Source organism: Chiloscyllium punctatum, chromosome 26 (assembly GCF_047496795.1).
Source record: "Chiloscyllium punctatum isolate Juve2018m chromosome 26, sChiPun1.3, whole genome shotgun sequence".
NCBI classification, from domain to species: domain Eukaryota; kingdom Metazoa; phylum Chordata; class Chondrichthyes; order Orectolobiformes; family Hemiscylliidae; genus Chiloscyllium; species Chiloscyllium punctatum.
The window spans coordinates 33412984-33434205 of record NC_092764.1 but is presented as its reverse complement, the minus strand read 5'-3'; the positions used below and the strand labels follow the sequence as shown (position 1 = coordinate 33434205).

Genomic DNA, 21222 nt, shown 5'->3' with positions numbered 1-21222 from the left:
ATAGATTGAAGGTCTCCTTAACTGGATACATCAAGTATTCACTTTGTGCAAATCCATTTATGAATGGTTATGTGTGCTGTATAATCATGTGTTGGTATGTTGATGTTATTTTCATGAGAAATCCAGACATTTAAATCAATGTTAAGTAACCTGGCAGATAATATTGCTTTTTATCCACTTTGTGTTTTGGAAGCAGATGTTTCCATGTCTGAGGAAGTGCAGTGTCCAATGGAACCGATTGGAGTCCTGACAACTGCTCTTGAAGAACTGAACAAAGTTGTTACTGAGCCAAGTGATATTGGTGGTACGTGCACAATGTTGATAGAATGACTGTAGTCATGAGCAATCAAGATTGGCCTCACTGAGTTGATTTCTTTCTCAACCATTCACTTCTGAAGCCTAGGTTCTTCTTTCTTCAAAGCTCATAACATTTGTAACTTTAAGAGGGTATTGGAGGCTAGTTGGCAGCAAAATAAATTGAAGGATAAGTTAACAAGCTGTTTAAAATGTATAGGTTCCCTACAATGTGGAAACAGGCCCTTCGGCCCAACAAGTCCACACTGACCTTCCGAAAAATATCCCACCCAAACCCATTCCCCATTTCTCTACCTTTACCCCTGACTAATGCACCTAACCTACACATGTCCTGAACACTATGGGCAATTTAGCATGGCCAGTTCACCTAACCTGCACATCTTTTGGATTGTGGGAGGAAACCGGAGCACCGAGAGAAACCCATGCAGACACCGGGGGGAGCGTGCAAACTCCACATAATCACCTGAGGCTGGAATCGAACTCGGGTCCCTGGCTCTGTGAGGCAGCAGTGCTATCCACTGAGCCACCGTGCCTGTTTATGCTGTATAACATGTTAGGAAGATTTGATGTTCCCATGACTGGAAGACCTATGCTAGCAGTAATATAACTTTTGGTAGGATCATCCAAAGCTAAGAACAGTTCGTAGATCTCGGTTGGATGTTGTGAGTTGGGCTAATGAATGGTTGACATAAACATGCCTTTCATTATGGAGTCAGCCATCTTGTTTCTGGACTGTGCTACAGATATGAGGTATGGCCACAAAGACAAAAGAACTTTTATTTGTATTGCATACGTCACAATTTTGGGACAGCCTATTAAATACTTTTTTTGAAGTGTAGTCATTGTTATAGCATTGGAAGCATGGCAATCAGTTTGCACACAGCAAGATCCGCAAACAGCAATGAAATATATTTGTTTTTCACTTACATCGACTGAGGTTTGAATTTTGGCCAAGTTGGCTGCCATGTTTACTGCATTATATCAGTGACCTCATTTGCTGTAAAGTGCTTTGGCTTATCCAGAGACGATGAAAAGTGCTAACTAATGCACATCTTCCTTTCTTGAACAAACAATCTTTTGATTGGGAGGTGAGTGTTACCTAGTGAATCCCAGCTGACATCATGGAGTCTGCTATCATAGTCTGAACAGACAGCAACAGAGTTTAGCTTAGAATAGGGAGGAGATAATTCTTCCAGGATTAAGCAATTTTTTAGGAAAAAATGCTGACTAAAAACACACCATATTTCATTTTCCATATCATTATTATGTAGAATAGATCATAATTGTTTAGTGTGAAAGCATATCTTTTTCTTAATTCATCTTTACTTGAACAGAAATTAGTGATTAATGCATTTATTTGTGTTAATGATACAAGTTCTTTTCTAGTTGTTTCTGCTCAGATAGCTGTAATCTCTGGTCAGCTGAAAACTATGATAGATATTGATGATGATTGCACTGCAATGGATAAACCAATCCAATTAGAAACTGTTGTACATGAATTGACTCCTGTAGAGTCAGAGGTGAGTGCTCATTTGGAGATCATGTTATATTAATGGTTGATGAGCTGGATGGGTATATATGTACTGTGTGTATATGCATGTGTATGAACAAGAAATGTCTAATATAAATTTTTTGTATGGCGTTTTTAGTGGTGATGCATGCTGTTGTGTAATTTTTTAAAAAATGTAGGTATTTATTTTGTACAAATGTTTCCCTGTGATAATGGGATCACTTTTCATATTCGTCTCACCTTGAACAGCCTCCATCCATATTGTGGTATATATAATCAGTCACGATGTCTGATTTTCAATCTCTGTGACCCAACAATTAAAGATTAAAATTGTTTGGCCATGGCACAGTTCTTCCTGAACAGTTGTCTCCACAAGTCCTGCAAAGAAATCTCACCAAAAGAATTCCGTTCTAAGTTTTTGTTTAAAAATCTGTTGATTTTAAAAATGGACAACTTTGCTGGACTCACAACCAGCCTCCGCCATTTTGAATTTCCAGGAGGTCCTGAGCTTCCAAAAGTCTTTCCAGCTAAAGCTGACATAACAGGCTTGGAGATAAGCTGCCTGTCTCCAGCCAGCTCAATAAAAAAGAAAATATCAAAATTCTTTGTTATAGTGAGCACTAATGCGTTTACAATTAGCTCTTTATCTTGTAATTGAAAACCTTCTGCGGGTTAGCCTATTGGCCTTCCTGAGCACCAAACTATCTGTTTTCTCACATGACTGAAATCAGAGTTGGACAAATGTTTTTATTAATTGGTGAGATATGGGTGTCACTGGTTAAGCCAGTATTCATTGCTGGTCCCTTGTTTCCTTTGAGAAGATAGCAGTGAAATGCAACCTTGAATCACTATAGTCCCATTTGCAAAAGGCAGATTCACAATGCCTTAGGGAGGGAATTCTAGGGTTTTCCTTTAGCGATACTAAAGGAATGTATTTCAGAATTAATGTTGAGTAGTTGGAGGGGAATTCACAGTTGATATTTCTATGTATCTGCTGCACTTGTCCTTCTAGGTAGTCATGAATTTGGAAAGTGCTATCTAAGGAGCCTTGGGAACTTATGAAAATGGCTCTATATCCACAAACAATCCAGTGGCCTGCTTTGTCTTAGGTGGTGTCAAGCTTCTTGAGTGTTATTGGAGCTGCACTCATCCAGGCAACTGGAGAGTATTTCATCAGTTAAGTGGCCCTGGCAGAATCCAAAACTGGACATCACTGATTAGGTTGTTGCTAAGCTTGATAGTTGCTGCTTGATAGCACTGACAGTAACCTTTTCCATCACTTTATTGATGGTTGAGAATAAACTGATGGGGTGGTAATTGACAGAGTTGGATTTGTCCTGCTTTATATGTACAGGACACACCTGAGCAATTTTCTACAGTGTTGGTTCGATGCCAGTGTTGTAGCTGTACTGGAACAGTTTGGCTAGGGGTGGGGGCAAGTTCTGAAGCATATGTCTTCAGTACTATTGCTAGAATGTTGTCAGGGCCTGTAATCTTTGCAGTATCACATGGAATTGACTGAAGACTGACACCTGTGACTTCTGGAGGAGGCTGAGACGGATCATCCATTCAGCACTTTTGACTAAAGATTAATGCAAAATTCTTCAGCCTTATCTTTTGCACTGATGTGCTGGGCTCCCCCATCATTAGGGATGGGGTTATTTGTGGAGCTGCTGCCTCTGGTGAATTGTTTAATTGTCTACAACTATTCATGACTGGACGTGGACTGCAGGTCATAGATCTGATCTATTGGCTTGGGGGAATACTTATCTCTGTCCATTATTTGCTGCTATGCTATTTGGCATGTAGTCTATTTGGGCAAGTAGTCCTGTTTTTTATCTTCATCAAGTTGGCACCTCATTTTTAGATTTGCCTGACGTGGCTCATGGCATACACTCCTGTACTCAACCAGTTTTAATCTTCTGGTTTCGTGGTAATTATAGAATGGGGACTATGTTGGGCCTAAGGTTGCAGATTGTAGTTGTTTTTCTCACTTGTTGGTTCCTTTGTCACTTGATGTAGACCCAATCTAGTAGCTATGTCCTTTTGAACTCAACCATCTCAGACCATAGTGGTGTGCTAAGAAACTCTTGATTGGGATATTGTAATCCCCTACCCAGAGTTTGTATAGCACCCTTGCTACCCTCAATGCTTCCTCCAAGTGGTGTTCAACATGGAAGAACACTGATCAGTGGAGGAGGTTGCTATAGGTACTCCGCAAGAGATTTCCTTGCCCATCGTTGACCTGATGCCATGAAGCTTCATTGAGTCTAGAGTCAATGTTGAGGACTCCCAGGGCAACTCCTTCACAGTTGTATACCACTGAGCTGCTACCTGATGGGTCTGCCCTACCAATGGAACCTGCCATACCTAGGCATGGTGATAATGTCTGGAACACTTTGTACAATATGATTCTTTGAGCATGACTATGTCAGACTGTTTCTTGAGTTGTCTGTGGTACAGCTCTCCCAATTTTGGCAAAAGCCCCAGATGGAACAGCACGGTGGCTCAGTGGTTAGTACTGCTGCCTCGCAGCACCAGGGACCCGGGTTCGATTCCAGACTCAGGCAACTGTCTTTGTGGAGTTTGTGCATTCTCCCGTGTCTGCGTGAGTTTCCTCCACATGCTGCAGTTTCCTCCCACAATCCAAAGATGTGCCTGTTTGGTGAATTGGCCATGCTAAAATTACCCATGGTGTTCAGGGATGTTTAAGTTAGGTGTGGGAGTCGGGGTGGAGTAATAGGGTAGGGAAATGGGTCTGGGAAGGTTACTCTTCTGAGAGTTGATGTGGATTTGTTGGGCCAAATGGCCCATTTCCACACTGGGGATTCTATGATCCTATGATGGTAAGGAGGACTTTACAGGGTTGACAGGGCTGCATTTGCTATTGTCCTTCCCAGGGCCTTAGCCACTGCCAGAAAGTCTGTCTGGTTTTATTTTTCCTTCAAGTTGAGAGTTTTTAGCATTTGACGTAACTAAATGGCTTGCTGGACTATTTCATCGGGTAGTTTATGAATCAACCACATTGCTCTGAATCCAGAACTGCACATAGGCCAGACCATGACTTTGGTGAAGCAGATGGAATTTTGGTGATACTTGACAGTGATTTCATGGCCATTAGTAGTCTAATAATTCCATTTTTTAAAAATTGAATTGAAGTTTCGATGCCTGCTGATTGAGATTTGAACCTTGAACATTACCTGGCTCCATGGGTTACTAGTCCAACATTAATCCCACTGGGCTATCACCTGCACAGTATAGTGGTATAAATGGTTCCGTTTGATTCATATCAGTTGGGTAGAGGTGAGAAAAGCTTGAGTGAGTGAAAAGGATAAGGGAAGAGTGTGATTGAGAAAGTCACTCATGCTCTGGGGACTGAGCAGTCTGGTGAGCTCATTGCTGTTGTATATATTTGATATTTTGTCTTGTAAATATTGTTGTCATTAGTTCAAAGCATTTTGAATCTTCTCTGCTATAGAAATCTATAAAGAGTGTACAGTATTCAGATTGAAAATACTGGCTATTTCTGGTGTTATAATATAATTGTAGTTATACAACAATATAATTGTTCTAATGTATGCATCTAGCAGATACTAAGGCAAGTTTGAAAAGTGGATGATCGATTTCAGATGTGCTGTTACAACGTGTTTTCACTTGTAGGTCAGAGATCTTCTATTGAAGAGCTTTTGTCAAACATTTATTACAGCAACAAACTTCAACCCACCACAGAGGTAAGGTGCAGCGATGAATTAAACAGCCATGATCACCGGTTAATTGAATGATGGGAAAAATATCTATGGTGTAATTCATTAGGAATCAATTTTGGTTTTTTGTTTATTGAAGTAAACCTGTTACTCCTTTTGCTCACTTCAGTATATTTAGTATGTGTTTGCCACCGAGTGCTATCTTCCACCTTTTTTATCTGCTATCTCTAATGATACTAATTACTTCAAAATAAAAATATATACTCATGCTGAAAACTGGGAACAAGTTGTCAAGGTCTATCTTTGTTTCCAACATAATCGGCTGGTTCTTACCCTGCTGGTTTTCAGCAGGGCTGGGACACCTAATGCAGGGCTGTGTCCAAGCAAGTCCTTGCCTTCCAACCTGACTGCCATCCCCACTAGGTAGATGAATAGACATTGAAATCAGCACCCTGCCCACCATTTTAAATAAACTAATTAACAGGCAATTGAATATGTTATCAAGCCATAACATGAGCAGGTGAGTGGATTATTTCTTAAACTTTGTGAAAACAGTAGAAAGCAGGTACAGGAGTGGGTCACCATTCAGGAATGTCTACTATGTGTATCAGGGGTTACCTGCTTGCCCATTCTCCTTTGAGACACTGTCTGCTCTCACTGACCCTCAAAGGATATGTGGCACTATTCTAAACAAGCGCAGTTCTCCCTAGTCTTCTGGTCAGTAATTATTCTTTAAACAATTCCAGTGAGGAAACTAGTTGCCTACTCATTAAATTATTGTGCATACATTTGCTACTGCATATCAAACAGTGCCCACACTTCATCCGCATTGTAAACCACAATAGTTGTTAACAATACAAACACAAAGAGAAATTGTATTGCCTTGCAATCATCTCCACTTATCTGTTATTCAATGTATGCACAGTGTAGTACAGAACAAAGAAAATTGCAGCCCAGGAACAGGCCCTCCGGCCCTCCAAGCATGCACCAATCCAGATCCTCTATCTAAACCTGTCACCTATTTTCCAGGGATCTGTATCCCTCTGCTCCCTGCCCATTCATGTATCTGTCTAAATACATCTTAAATGATGCTATCGTGCCTGCCTCTACCACCTCCACAGGCAATGTGTTCCAGGCAGCCACCACCCTCTGCATAAAGAACTTTCCATGTGTATATCTCTCTTAAGCTTTTTCCCTCTCACCTTGAACTCGTGTCCCCTAGTAATTGAGTCCCCCACTCTGGGAAAAAGCTTCTTGTTATCCACCCTGCCTATACCTCTCATGATTTTGTAGACTTCAATCAGGACCCCCCCAACCTCCATCTTTCTAATGAAAATAATCCTAATCTATTCAACCTCTCTTCATAGCTATCACCCTCCATACCAGGCTACATCCTGGTGAACCTCCTCTGCACCGTCTCCAAAGCATCCACATTCTCTGGTAATGTGGCGATCAGAATTGCACGCAGTATTCCAACTGTGGCCAAACCAAAGTCCTATACAACTGTAACATGACTTACCAACTCTTGTATTCAATGCCCCTTCCAATGAAGGAAAGCATGCTGTATGCCTTCTTGACCATTCTATTGACCTGCATTGCCACCTTCAGGGTACATTGGACCTGAACACCCAGATCTCTCTGTACATCAACTTTTCCCAGGGCTTTTCCGTTTACTTTATGGTTCGCTCTTGAATTGGATCTTCCAAAATGGTGGATCTTCCAAATTACCTCCCCATTGCCCAGATTGAACTACATCTACCATTTCTTTGCCCAACTCTCCAATCCATCTATATTCTACTGCGTTCTCTGACAGGCCCCCTTCACTATCTGTTCCTCCACCAACCTTAGTGTCATCTGCAAACTAGCTAATCAGACCATCCATACCTTCCTCCAGATCATTTATGTATATCATAAACAACAGTGGTCCCAACATGGATCGCTGTGGAACACCACTGGTCACAGTTCTCCAGTTTGAGAAACTTCCTTCTACTACTACTACTATGTCTCTTGCTGCCCAGTCGGCTCTGTATCCATCTAGTTAGTACACCCTGGGACCCATGCAACTTCACTTTCTCTATCAGCTTACCATGAGGAACCTTATCAAACACCTTACTGAAGTCCATGTATGTGATATCTATTCAACCCTTCCTTCATCAATCAACTTTGTCACTCCCTTAAAGAATTCTATTAAGATGGTAGGACATGACCTGCCTTGCACAAAACCACGTTGCCTATCACTGATAAGCCTATTTTCTTCCAAATGTGAATAGATCCTATCCTTCAGTATCTCCTCCAGCAGCTTCCCTACCACTGACGTCAGGCTGACCAGTTTATAATTACCTGGATTATCCCTGCTACCCTTTTTAAACAAGGGGACACATTAGCAATTCTCCAGTCCTCTAGGACCTCACCTGTGTTTAAGGATGCTGCAAAGATATCTGTTAAAGCACCAACTCTCGCTTCCCTCAGTAACCTGGGATAGATCCCATCTGGACCTGGGGACTTCCCTACCTTAATGCCTTTCAGAGTATCCAACACTTCCTTCCTCCTTATGCTGACTTGGATCTAGAATAATCAAACATCTATCCCTAACCTCAAAATCTGCCATGTCCCTATCCTTGGTGAATACCAATGCAAAGTACTCATCCATTTTCTCTGACTCTATGCATTACTTCCCTCCTTTGTCCTTGAGTGGGTCAACCCTTTCTCTAGTTATCCTCTTGCTCATTATATATGAATAAAAGCCTTTGGGATTTTTCTTAACCCTGTTTGCCAAAGATATTTTATGATCCCTTTTAGCCCTCTTAATTCCTAGTTTCAGATTGGTCCTACTTTCTCGATATTCTTCCAAAGCTTCGTCTGTTTTCAGTATGCTTCCTTTTTCCTCTTAGCTTGTCTCTCAATTTCACCTGCCATCCATGGTTCCCTAATCTTGCCATTTCCATCCCTCATTTTCACAGGGACATGTCTGTCCCACACTCTAATTAACCTCTCTTTAAGAGCCTCTTACATATCGAATGTAGATTTACCTTTAAACAGCTACTCCCAGTCCACATTCCCCAGTTCCTGCTGAAATTTGCTATAGTCCGTCTTCCCTTAATTTAGCACTCTTCCTTTAGGACCACTCTCGTCTTTGTCCACACTCATTTCTAAAACTTACGGAATTGTGATAATTATTGACAAAGTAATACTGTACTGAAACTTCAACCACCTGGCCGGGCTCATTCACCAACACCAGATACAGTATGGCCCCTTCCCAAGTTGGACTATTTACATACTGCTCCATAAAACCCTCCGGGATGCTACTTACAAATTCTGCTCCATCTAAACGTCTAACACTGTGAATCCCAGTCAATGTTGGGAAAATTAAAATCTCCTATCATCCCCACCCTGTTGCTCCTACATCTTTCCATAGTCTGTGTATATCTTTGTACCTCTATCGCATGCTTGCTGTTGGGAGACCTGCAGTACAGCCCCAACATTGTTGCCGTACCCTTACTATTTTTGAGCTCTGTCCATATTGCCTCACTGCTTGAGTCTTCCATAGTGCCCTCCTTCAACACAGCTGAGAGATTCTCTCTAACCAGTAATAGAACTCCTCCACCCCTTTTACCTCCCTCTCTATCCTGCCTGAAACACCTATACCCTGGGATATTTAGTTGTCAACCATGCCCTTCCCTTAACCAGTAATAGCAGTAACCTCATGCTCCCAGGTAGTAATCCAAGCCCTAAATTCATCTGTATTACCCACTACACTTCTTGCATTAAAACAAATGTACCTCAGACTACCTATCCCTTTGCATTCATCAGCTGCTCCCTGCCTACTCTCCCCCTTAGTCACACTGATGTCATTATCTAGTTGCTTACAGGCTTTAGTTACTACCTTCTTACTGTCCACTAGCTTCCTCATTTGGTTCTCATTCCCCTGCAACACTAGTTTAAACCCTCCCCAACAGTGTTAGCGAAAGTCCAAGGTTTCAGTCCAGCCCAAGTGTAGACCATCCAATTTGTAATTGTCCCACCTCCCCCAGAGCCCCTCCCAATATCCCAAAAATCTGAACCCCTCCCTCCTGCACCATCTCTCTAGCCATGCATTCATCCTGCCTATTCTTTCATTTCTACTCTGACTAGCATGTGGCACTGGTAGCAATCCTGAGATTACTACCTCTGAGCTCCTGACTTTTTAACTCTGCTCCTAACTCCATAAATCCTTCACGTAGGACCTCATTCTGTTTTTTTTTAACCTATATCATTGGTGCTGATAGGCACTACGACAGCTGGCTATTCACCCTCCCCACTTCAGAATATTCTGCAGCTGATCTGAGACATCCCTGACCCGTGCATCTGGGAAGCAACCTACCATTCGGGAGTCTTGTTTTCAACCGCAGAACCGCCTATCTACTCCTCTTACAAAGAACATTTACAGCCCAGGAACAGGCCCTTCAGCCCTTCGAGCCTGAGCCAATTCAAATTCACTGTCGAAACCTATCACCCAATTCCTCAGGATCAGTATCCCTCTGTTCCCTACTTACTCATGCATCTGTCCAGACGCACCTTAAATGAATTTACCGTGCCTGCCTCTATTACCTCTGCTGGAAACATGTTCCAGGCACCTACCACCCTCTGTATAAAATACTTTCCGCATTTATCCCCCTTAAACCTTTCACCTCTAACCTTGAACACGTGACCTCTCATTATTGAATCCCTCACCCTGGTAAAAAGCTTATCTCTATCCACCCTGTCTATACCCTTCATGATTTTGTAGACTTGAATCAGATCCCCCTCCATCTCCTTTTTTCTAATGAAAACAATCTTAACCTACTGAACCTACTCTTCATAGCTAGCACCTTCCATACCAGGCAACATTCTCGTAAATCTTCTCTGCACCCTCTCCAAAGCATCCACATCCATTTGGTAATGTGGTGACCAAAACTGTACACCGTATTCTAAATGCGGCCGAATCAATGTCTTGTACAATTTTAACATGACCTGCCAGCTCTTATACTCAATACCCCGTCCAATGAAGGTAAGCATACTATATGCCTTCTTGACCATTCTATCAACCTATGCAGCCATCTTTAGGGTACAATGGACTTGAATTCCCAGATCTCTCTGCTCATCAACTTTTCCCAAGGCTATTCCGTTTACAGTATAGTTCGCTCTAGAATTAGACTTCCCAAAATGTATCACCTCAAATTTGCCTGGATTGATTTCCATCTGCCACTTCTCCGCCCAACTCCCCAGTATATCTATATTCTCCTGTATTCTTTGACAGTCCAATATGCTTTCTCCACCAATCTGCAAACTTACTGATCCTCTTGCAAGGATGCCTGCCTTGAAAAAGTTTTCCTCCTCTCTCTACAAGAATCTCAGGGAGTCCCTCTCCCACTGCAAATCCCAGGTCATTTCCTCTGCCCTGAAGCTCTTCAACCATGTCCTGAAACAAACTCGACTCTATGCTACTTTCTCCCCACCCTCCTCTCACTTATCTCTCCACCCTTCAGGCTCTCTGCCTGTATTCCTGATGAAGGACTTTTGCCTGAAACATCGATTTTACTGCTCCTCGAATGCTGCCTGAACTGCTGTGCTCTTCCAGCACCACTAATCCAGAAACTTACTGATTAGACCAACTGTGCCCTCTTCCAGATCACTTAGGTATATCACAAAAAACAGTGGCCCCATCATTGACCCCTGTGGAACACCACTGGTCACCTTTCTCCATTTTGAGAAACTCCCTTCAAATACTACTTTCTGTGTCCTGTTGCTCAACCAATTCTTTATCCACCTAGCGAGGACACCCTGCACACCATGTGACTTCACATTCTCTATTAGTTTACCATAGGGAACCTTATCAAATGCCTTACTAAAGTCCATATATATGACATCTACAACCCTTCTTTCATCTATCAACTTGGTCACTTCTCAAAGAACACTATTAAGTTGGTGAGGCATGATCACCCCCCACACAAAACCATGTTGCCTCTCATTGATAAGCCCATTGTTTTCCAGATTTCAGTAGATTTTATCCCTCAGTACCTTCACCAGCAACTTTCCCACCACTGATGTCGGGCTGACTGATCTGTAGTTACCTGGAATATCCCTATTACCCTTGTACAGGGCGACAACATTAGCAGTCCTCCAGGCTCTTCACCTGTGTTTAAGGATGCTACAAAGTTATCTGTCAAGGCCCCAGCTATTTCCCCTCTCGCCTCCCTCAGGAACCTGGAATAGATCCCATTCGGTCCTGGGGATTTGTTCACCTTAATATCCTTTAGCCTACCCAGCACATATTCCCTATGACTCTCTCCTTGAGTATAGCCCTTCCACTTTTTTTTTCCCGCCCTTCTGTACAGCAGAGCCAGCCATGGTGCCATGAACCTGGCTTCTGCTGCCTTCCCCTGGTCAGTCATCTCCCCTAACATTATCCAGAATGTTATACCTGTTTTGGATGAAGTTGACTGCAGGGGGCGCCTGATCTTTCTTTGTCTTTTGGTTATCAAAAGGTAGTAGTTTTCATGCTGAACATGGAGGCAAAGACCTTGAAGTTAAAAAGAAGAAAAAATCCACAAATGTGTAAATGTGAAATCAAAACATTAAATTCTGGAAATACGATATATCTCTAACAGCTTCTGAAAAGTGAAAAATGGGTTCATGTTGTTCCAATCATTTCACTTGGCCCAGAGGGTTCTTCCCAAAACAATCTAGTGTTTGCTTGTTAGTTGTTGAGATTTTTATATCTGTTGTATTAGATTGATATATCTATTAGATTGATACGCATATTTTGTTTTTTTAACAGACAAGGTGAATGGGCCTCTCTGTTTGTGAAAATGTTGTGTGGCCACAGAAAACTTTTAAGTGCAGTTCTTACACGAGTCCTACATTTGACCACTCACCAGGTAGGAGAACAGCGCATTGTCTGCACCAGATTACTTCTGAAGAACTGAGAAAAGAGACTTGCTTTGTCGCTGAAAGCATTAAAGGACGTTTTCTTAATGAGACAGCTAATTCACAAAATGTAGAGCTTTGGGTAGTTGGGAATATCAAACAAAAGAATAATACAATACTGTTACTTAAGAAAGTGTTTAATTATTTCTACCAGATAAAATGCATCTGTTTGATATTATTTTGGCCCCTGCACCACTGTAAGATAATCTGTTGATATCAAACTTCACTATTGCTAATTGATAGAACAAGGTTGGCGTGGATTTGTTGGGCCAAATGGCCTGTTTCCACACTGTAGGGATTCTAATTCTATTTCTATAAGATAATAATTAGGATTGGAATATCCTGGAATTTATACAGGAGATGTGTTTCGTACAAGTACAATCCATACATGTTTTTCTTTTAAGGGTTCTTCTCTTGCTGACGTCCACATTTTGGGATTGGCTGCTTTCACTGTTCATCTACACATCTTGCAGCTCATCCTATTACCAATGAATTCCACAGGACCTGTAGCAGAGTCAGCCGGTCAAGAAGGAGTTTCCTTTGCTGAGTATCTAAACCAGTTTCTGATCTGTAGAACTGGAGAATTTTCAACATTCTGTATGAGGTAAATGAATGATCCTGCTTTAATGGATTCAGCACAGAGATCAATGAAGCAGAAATGCAAAGCCATGAAATTTGGTGAGAAAAGGTAGGAAATGTAAATTCTTAGTTGGAATACATTGAAAATATCAGGTTGGAGAGATACTGGTGGGTAGTCCTCGAAAAGCGTTACCCTTCTTCCCATGATGTGAAGTAAGCAAAATGTACAACCTACAAAACAAATTGGAAATGATTTTTCTTTAAATTGCTTTGCAATCAGAAAGAGCACATCTGGCAGAACTAGCTGTGCTACTAGCCAAATTGCTGATATCTGCCTGACAGGACTGCAAACATTTGTTGCATTATTTCTAAAGGATTGTGCATCATATTATAATGTAGTGGCCATGCTGTATAAATCAGCATTTGATTTAAATTCCAGCTGTAAGGTATTAATGGTCCATCAATTATATCCTTCCCTTAGTTTGAAAATCATCAGAAATGCTGTATGAAATTTCATCATACACGCCAGATTTTATGATGTGTGTCCTTGCCTTGTTACTGCACAATCTGTGTAGCTGTGTATGAAAACTGTTTGAAAACATGACCCAGTTTGGTAACTTAATGTTTCTATTCTCTGACAGGTTTTGTACAGCAGCAGTTGCTTATGCCATCAGCTTGTCACCATTGCCATCAATTGACATTATAAAACTCTCTGTTCCTTCTGGGTTCGTCCAAAAGGTGAAGTATTTTGTGAGCAAGTAAATGGTTTTACTTAGTCCTTTGACTTACTATACAAATCAACAGTCTTTCTCTGGTTTGGAAATCTGGTATGCAGTTACTTTTGAGTGTATATAGTTTTAAAAGGAGCAAAATTTGCACCTTACTTAGAATTATTTGATTCTTTATAGCTGTGTGCCCTCTGGAAGGAATCTGTGCCTTATGTGAGCAGGGTGGGTACCAATGAAGTTCTTCAATGAACTGGTCTGAAAATTCTCACTGAGCTGTATGGAATCTAAATTAGTGATTAAAGATTCACTTAGACCGAAATTTTCAAACCCTGACCCTTTCTGCCATGTCCACGGAGTAACCTCTGGAAAAATACAGCTGTGTGCCTTCATATATTTTAATGCTGTATCTATCAACAAGGTACCTATTTTCGTGAAACTTGTGAAGGAACAGGGCAAACCAGGCAACAATTTACAACTCTTCACTTTTATCTGCACATGTGCAGCTGCACAAATTTGCTGTGAGGATGATTGCAGAATAACAGTGTGTGGGTAGCCTCACCAACATTTCTGTTCTGTTGTAAAATCTGGGTCACCGATTCACTCGGGTTTTCTTTACTTTTAGCTACAGTACATAGTTCCACGACTGATTCCAGAAGCTCGACAGGAACAGGAGGTCATAAAGGAATCCATGTGGCATAATCTTGTTGACCTTAATTTGAATTGGAGAGCTGCAGCTCTTTCACTGTTTAAACAACGTCTATTCAAGGAACTTACGAAGGTGAAAGAATTCCAGGTAACTGAGTATGTACCTCTCCAAAATGAGTTTGTCTGGAGGTACTTGAACTTTTTGGTAAAATAGCCTTGATCCTTAGTTACCCATTTCTATCGTCTATTGAAGTATGATATTTTAAATTAAAAGTATACAATTTTAATTTTAAACTGGTTTTGGGTAATGGAGTAAAGCAAGTGATAGAATGTCCTATTAGTTTGATTTACACTCTATCCTATTTCTTTTCATTAAAAGGACAATTGGACCAAGTATAAATCAGATTCCCAATTTCCTGTTACCTCTTGAAAGCATCCTCCATTTTAATTGCTGCACCAATGGTTATATAGTTTCCTAGGTCATAAACCCTGGATTGCCTTATCTGTTCTATATAATTGATTAGTTACCATGTGGTTAAACCTTTATACCAAGATTAAGTTATTGCCCCTGACATTATCCGATGTAGTAACATTAATGCAAACATGTTTCTACACTATTGAGCAAAGTGAACTCTTCAGCAAATTTAACAAACAGTAACTCTGGAAGAAGGTATTAAGGACAGCATGGTTGCTCAGTTTTTAGCACAGCTGCTTCACAGTGCTAGCGACCCGGGTTCGATTCCAGCTTTGGGTGACTGTCTGTGTGGAGTTTGCAATTTCTCCCCATGTCTGTGTGGGTTCCCTCCCACAGTCCAAAGATGTGTAGGTTAGATGGATTGGCTGTGCTAAATTGCCCAGTGTCCAGGATGTGTAGACTAGTTGAATTAGCCATGAGAAATGCAGGGATACAGGGATTGGGAAGATTTGGGTTGGGGGTGCTCTGGGTCTGGGTGGAATGCTCTTTGAAGGCTTGGTGCAGACTCAATGGGTTGAATGACCTCTTTCCACAGTTTAGGATTCTAAGTTCTATCAACTTTGGAAAATGTAAAAAGGGCAGAATTTCATTGTGACCTAACTAAAGCTTTGATACTGGCAGTTTGTTTACATAAAAATTAATTGTTACCCTGTATTTGCCCAGTAAAATGTAGTCAAGTAAACATATAATTTATTATATATGAAGATGTTAGATGTGTCTATTATTAATTTGGAAAGGAAATGCCATGTCTAACTATTTCCACCCATTTCTAGTTAACGTTCCATGAGTGGTTGATGTCTGAACTGGCTGTCCAACCAGACAAAGATCTACTAGTTGACCTGGAGAGGTAAATATCCTCAATGAGTCGACATAAGCTTCGCCAACTGTTTCTCTTTCCTCAGAATTTAGAATGCCAAATAGCTGAATTGATGTTATTTGCCAAAATTAAATAAAAGAACACACACCATGGGTTTGAAATTTGTCTCAGCTGGTTCACTAGACAAATTGGACAGAATTGGATTCACTGTCCCTTCTGAGCAGTGTTGGATTTTTAATTTCATTACTGTAAAGGAGCTAAGTGTAACAGATGTCTGATCCCACACTACTACTTCTGCGACCAGCCAAATGAATTTGTGTCTTTATTTCAGAAAGGAGAGGACCACTGATGGGCAGTAGTATGTCTCCGCCCAGAATGAATAGATGAAAGTGTGTTAACCTTTAAGTATTCTAATCTCCTTTTTAAAACAAGTGGAAACATAGATACTTCTTCAAACAAAACCTGCCCATTGTAGTTGGCTTACTACTTACGTTTAACTTTACAGCAATCAGTAGATTTTAGACATCATCCACTTTCGTGAAGCAAATAATTTCCAATGATTTATTAAATGTTCAAGTAACTTAATATTTGTGGAATTTGATAATTATGATAGTTGTGTTTGACTTGTCCAGTGCCAGTCAAGTACTTTGGACACATTAGAATGAGGTTGTAATTGTAATCTGTCCTCTGATTCAATTGCAGACAAGATTATCAGCACTGGGCCTGTTACCAACTTTATCTGCCATCTCCCCTTTCTGAGGGAGGATGTGGAGGGGATTTAGAGACTGCATGTAGGATTATCATGAATGCATTAATGGATTTCCATAAAAGGTACATTTTCAACATACTTGTGAAGTGGGGGCTCAACATTCAAAGTATGGCTTCACTAAATACAATCACAATTTTTCTTTCCTTCTCAATTTCTCCCTTACCCTTAGTTAATCAAAAAATCTTGACTGCAGGCCAACCCTCACTGTCAAATGTCATTATCCCCTGAAGAAAAGTGCAAAATACTGAGGAAGCTGCCAATCTAAATTAAAACAGAAAGCACTAAAAACACAGGTCGGGCAGCAACAGTAGAGGGAGAGAAACAGAGTTCACATTTCAAGTCAATGACCTTTTACTGGAACACAGTTTGAATCATAGAATTCCAAGAGGGCGGAAGCAGGCCATTTGGCCCATCAAGTCTGCACCCACCCTCCAAAGAGCATCACATCCAGACCCATTCCCTTTCCAATATTCCCTGTAATCCTGCATTTCCCATGGTTAAGACACCCAGTTTGCCCATCCCTGACACAGTAGGCAATTTAGCATGGCCAGTCTACCCTAACCTGCGCGTCTTTGGACTGTGGAAGGAAACCAGGAGCAAAGAGGAAACTCTGAAAAATTGTTCTTCCTCTGTGTATTTAATCCAGGGAGTTTTAATTTATAAATGGAAAGAAAAAAGAACCCCAACTCTGTCCTTTTCATCCATGTTATAGCTGAGCACAATGATTTCTGCTACTTACAACTTAACATTCTCTTGAAAAAGGTAAAAATAATAATATCATGGACAAAATGTATTCTTATTTCTAGTTTTACTTTTATGGTTAATTTCAGAGCTAAGGTGCGGTACTGCGAAGAGTCTGACTGTTCGGAACTTTCTTCACTCAATAGATCGTGCTATGAGAGTATTACTTGTCGATTACAGGTAATACATTTGTTGTTTTATATGTTACATGTTCAAATATTGGTAGCTCATGAGGAAGCTTCCACAAAATAAACTCTGGTGATTAGTTTATACTTGTTGGCAATTCATGTGGTAATTTCCCAAATGATCACCCCAGGAACCTTGTGGTATTTGTTACCTATATAAGTATATGATACTAGATAAAGTTTGAGGTAGTTTACTGTGACCAATCCTTCTATCTTAGTTTTGTCTTAGGCCTTTCTAGTAATGTTGGGGGTCAAGGATACAGCTCCATAGAGTATATAAAAGAGGCACTGTTCCTGGATAATAGGAATTGCATGATGACAGTGGTATATTTGATCAAATGTAATTACTAGGACTTCTGGGAGCTGGTATGTGTCTCTGACTATGTTTAAATTCAGAAACTGGATCATGTAACTCCCTTGAAAGTATGATGGACTCAGTGACTCCAGTTGAGCAGCTTGGTTTCTTTGTAAATGCAACAATTTTCCATGTTATACCCAGTGTCCTTCAAAAGTGGTCTTTCTAAAATAGACTCTGTGACATTACCCTTTGACATTCAACGGCAATACTATTGCTGAACTCCCAAGGACAGGTCAGAGGCTAAGAATCCTGTAGTAAGTAACTCATCTTACTGCCCACAGCCTGTCCACCCTTGATAAGATACTAGCCAGTTTGTGATGGACTACTCTCCGTTTTGGATGGCATGGTGGCTCAGTGGTTAGAGCTACTGCCTCACAGAATCCGGTTCGATTCCAGCCATGGGCGATTGACTGTGTGCAGTCTTTACATGCTCCCTGCATCTGCGTGGGTTTCCTCCCACAGTCTAAAGATGTGCAGGTTAGGTGGATTGATCATGTTAAATTGCCCATAGTCTCCAGGGATGTGCAGGCTAGGTCGGTTAGCCACGAGAAATGCAGTGTTTAGGGTAGGGTGGTGTGGGATATCCTTCAGAGGGTTGGTATAGACTTGATGGGCTGAATAGCCTGCTTCCACACTGTAGGGATTCTGTGATTACCTGATGGGTGCATCTTCAAAACCACTCCAGAACCTTGACACCATCCAGGACAATGGAACCTGCTTGATTGGCATCACTTTTAGTGTTCAGTGCCTTCACCATGATGCACAGTGGCAGGAGTCTGTAATAGTTAAAAGCTGCAACTCATCAAGGCTCCATTGATAGTACCTTCCAAACCTGTGATCTCTATTATCGAGAAAGATCACCATCTGCAAGTTCCCCTCCAAGCCACACACCATCCTGATTTGGAACTTATCACCATTCTTTCATTGTAGCTGTTTTAAAACCCTGGAATTCCCTTCCTAACTGCGCTGTGAGTGCTCTTATGCACTAAGGGCTTCAGCAGTACAAGAAGACAGCTCACCATCCTTCTCCAGGGTGATTAGGGATGAACCGTAAATGCTGGTTGAGCCAATGGCTTCCACACCCCATGAATTGATTTTAAAAAAACTCATTCCCATCTGAAGTTCACAGATCACCCAAAACTAAAATATTACATTTGTTCCCTTATCTAAGTCATTGATACAGATTGTGAACAGCTTTAATTTAAACACTGATCCTTGCCATGCCCTACTAGTCACATCCTACCAACCTGAAAATGACCCATTTATTCAGACTCTCAGATGTAAAGTTTGTTTGCATTAATTACAGGAAATGATGTTTGATCTGGAGAAGGTATGGACAAAGGCATTAGATAAAAGTGGTCATTTTCTTCTGGATGTGTTTCAAGACCGTATGGCAAGACTGGAATTGTCAAACCTAAGCAAGAAGTTAGAGCATCAGATTGAATTGCAAATATTCATCAGGTAAGAACAAAAACATTATGGAGGAATAGCAGCAAGAACATTAATACTAGCTAATTGTTCACTAGGATTGTAAATTATTTTTCATACTATTCTGTAATTTGGAAAATTATTTTATGCAGGATGCAAGTATGTATAATAAAAGTTTATTAACTACCCTTTCACACAGTCTGATTGAATTGTGTCACTAACGACACAATGTGAAGAGTTCAAAGTAACATCTTTGAACTGTGTGTCACTTAACTGTCCAGGGTATTCCAACCTTAACCAAGTATTTGTATTTCCAACTTCTTGCTTTGCAAACATAATGTGACTTTTTCTTCTGACAAACCTTAAATAAGAATTGTTGTACAATGTGAGTGATGTTAGTGACTCAGTCAAATGGTCACAAACTCACTCACTCACTCTTGGGGTGATTGTTGATTCACTCGAGACTCACTCCCTCTAGGTCCTTCTCGCATCTTTTTAACTTCTCCCTGACCTTCCCCCAAAGTACAAAACCAATTCACATTTCTGCCTCTTCAGTTCTGGAGGAGTGTCTTTGGACTTGAAACCTTATTTCTGTTTCTGTCTCACAGATGCTGTCAGACCTGCTGAGATCCCCCAGCACTTTGTTTTTTTTTTATCTCACTCCTTCTCACCCATTGCTGCTGACGATTCAGCAGCCTAGTTGGACTTAAAATCATTGTGTTTCTCTTTAAAATCTGTTTAGTCTGCTGTATCTTGTTTTAAAAATTGAAGTGGATTGCAATACTGAGAACCATCCCTGAGCTCAGAAGCTTGACAGCTGTTTTCTTGGTTTCCCTCATCAGCTTCAGTTACATCGAATTCCCTTTGAATTCCTGGGGACAGCTCATTGTGATAGGCTTTGAATGAATTTGTTGTCTTTAAAGAATGCTTTTGTTTTTGTCCTTTTTGTATTGTTTTCCTTATTACCCTGGGTGCACACTCCATGTTGTGGATGTCGGCTCATTTCTAGGTGCAACAAATGGTTACTTCTTTCTTCTCAGCCTAAACAGAAAACATCAACAGCCTGTAGCAGAAATAGGTACCAGGCGCTGGTCCATGCAAAGGGTATGCAACAGTGCAAGTAGCACAAGGAGGAACCCTGCTTTGTTTTACCCTCCTGAATCTAGGGGCAAAAAGATTCAAAGTTGCCCCATCTGAGAAAAGCTGACTATGCAAACTCTGTAATAGTCTTTCTGTTCTCCATTGTCCAGTTTTATACTGAACAGTAAAATTTACCACCTGTGATATAATATTTATGTAATGATGATGAATCCAGTTGGTTTCAGTATAATTCTTGTCTAAGTTGTTGCTGCTTTTTTTATTTTGGCTTGCTCAGAATTCTAGTGGTACTTCCTCCCAGTTTGCTGTTCAAGACTCGCAAAGACAGATTAAGGACAACTTTGGAGTGTGAGGCATTCTTTCACTTCACAAACACTGAGCTGGTAAGTGTGGTGCTGGCAATGAGATCACATTCACCAATTTTAATAACATACTTAGATCCAAGAGTCTAGTCAGCTATTCAAGTATGGCTGATGAGAACAAAAGAACAAAATCTGTGTAACATTTTATAAATTCCTATTTTGGGAATAGAACCAGTCTGGCTCAGGATTGGGATCAGTCAGACTCTAATCTCACACCTTGTCTGAGTTGAAATGTCACTTTTTTTTAATAAATTATCTCAAGAATGTGATTTGAAAGAAGTTCTGGGATTTACATATTAATGAAATAAAACCTGTAACCCATTCTAAAAGATGAAACACTTATCAAACAAACCTTGATTACTGTTATCTTGTATTGGTTGCGTGCATGATGCTGATCTTTTGCTATAAATTCTGTACCTTATGGTCATGCTCCACAGCTACCTGATGAAGGAGCAGTGCTGCGAAAGCTAGTACTTCCAAATAAACCTGTTGGACTGTAATCTGGTGTTGTGTGATTTTTATCTTTGTCTACCCTAGTCCAACACTGGCGCTTCCAAATCGTG

At 40.8% G+C, this 21222-nt stretch overlaps 1 protein-coding gene across 6 annotated transcripts in view; it reads left to right on the top strand.

Annotated features, from left to right (window-relative positions):
* Positions 1–21222, top strand: part of LOC140496409 (Fanconi anemia group A protein-like) — a 111609-nt gene that overhangs the window by 65049 nt on the left and 25338 nt on the right. For 5 of the 6 annotated variants that reach the window (XM_072596095.1, XM_072596094.1, XM_072596092.1 and 2 more), the window contains 12 exons: positions 194–304; positions 1702–1835; positions 5486–5556; positions 12326–12425; positions 12879–13078; positions 13695–13791; positions 14404–14574; positions 15675–15748; positions 16421–16549; positions 17318–17408; positions 19078–19232; positions 20575–20680. In XM_072596095.1, the coding sequence (XP_072452196.1) occupies positions 194–304; positions 1702–1835; positions 5486–5556; positions 12326–12425; positions 12879–13078; positions 13695–13791; positions 14404–14574; positions 15675–15748; positions 16421–16549; positions 17318–17408; positions 19078–19232; positions 20575–20680 (1439 nt within the window). The remainder of the gene's footprint in view (positions 1–193; positions 305–1701; positions 1836–5485; positions 5557–12325; positions 12426–12878; positions 13079–13694; positions 13792–14403; positions 14575–15674; positions 15749–16420; positions 16550–17317; positions 17409–19077; positions 19233–20574; positions 20681–21222) is intronic. The other variant, XM_072596093.1, reaches the window with a different exon arrangement.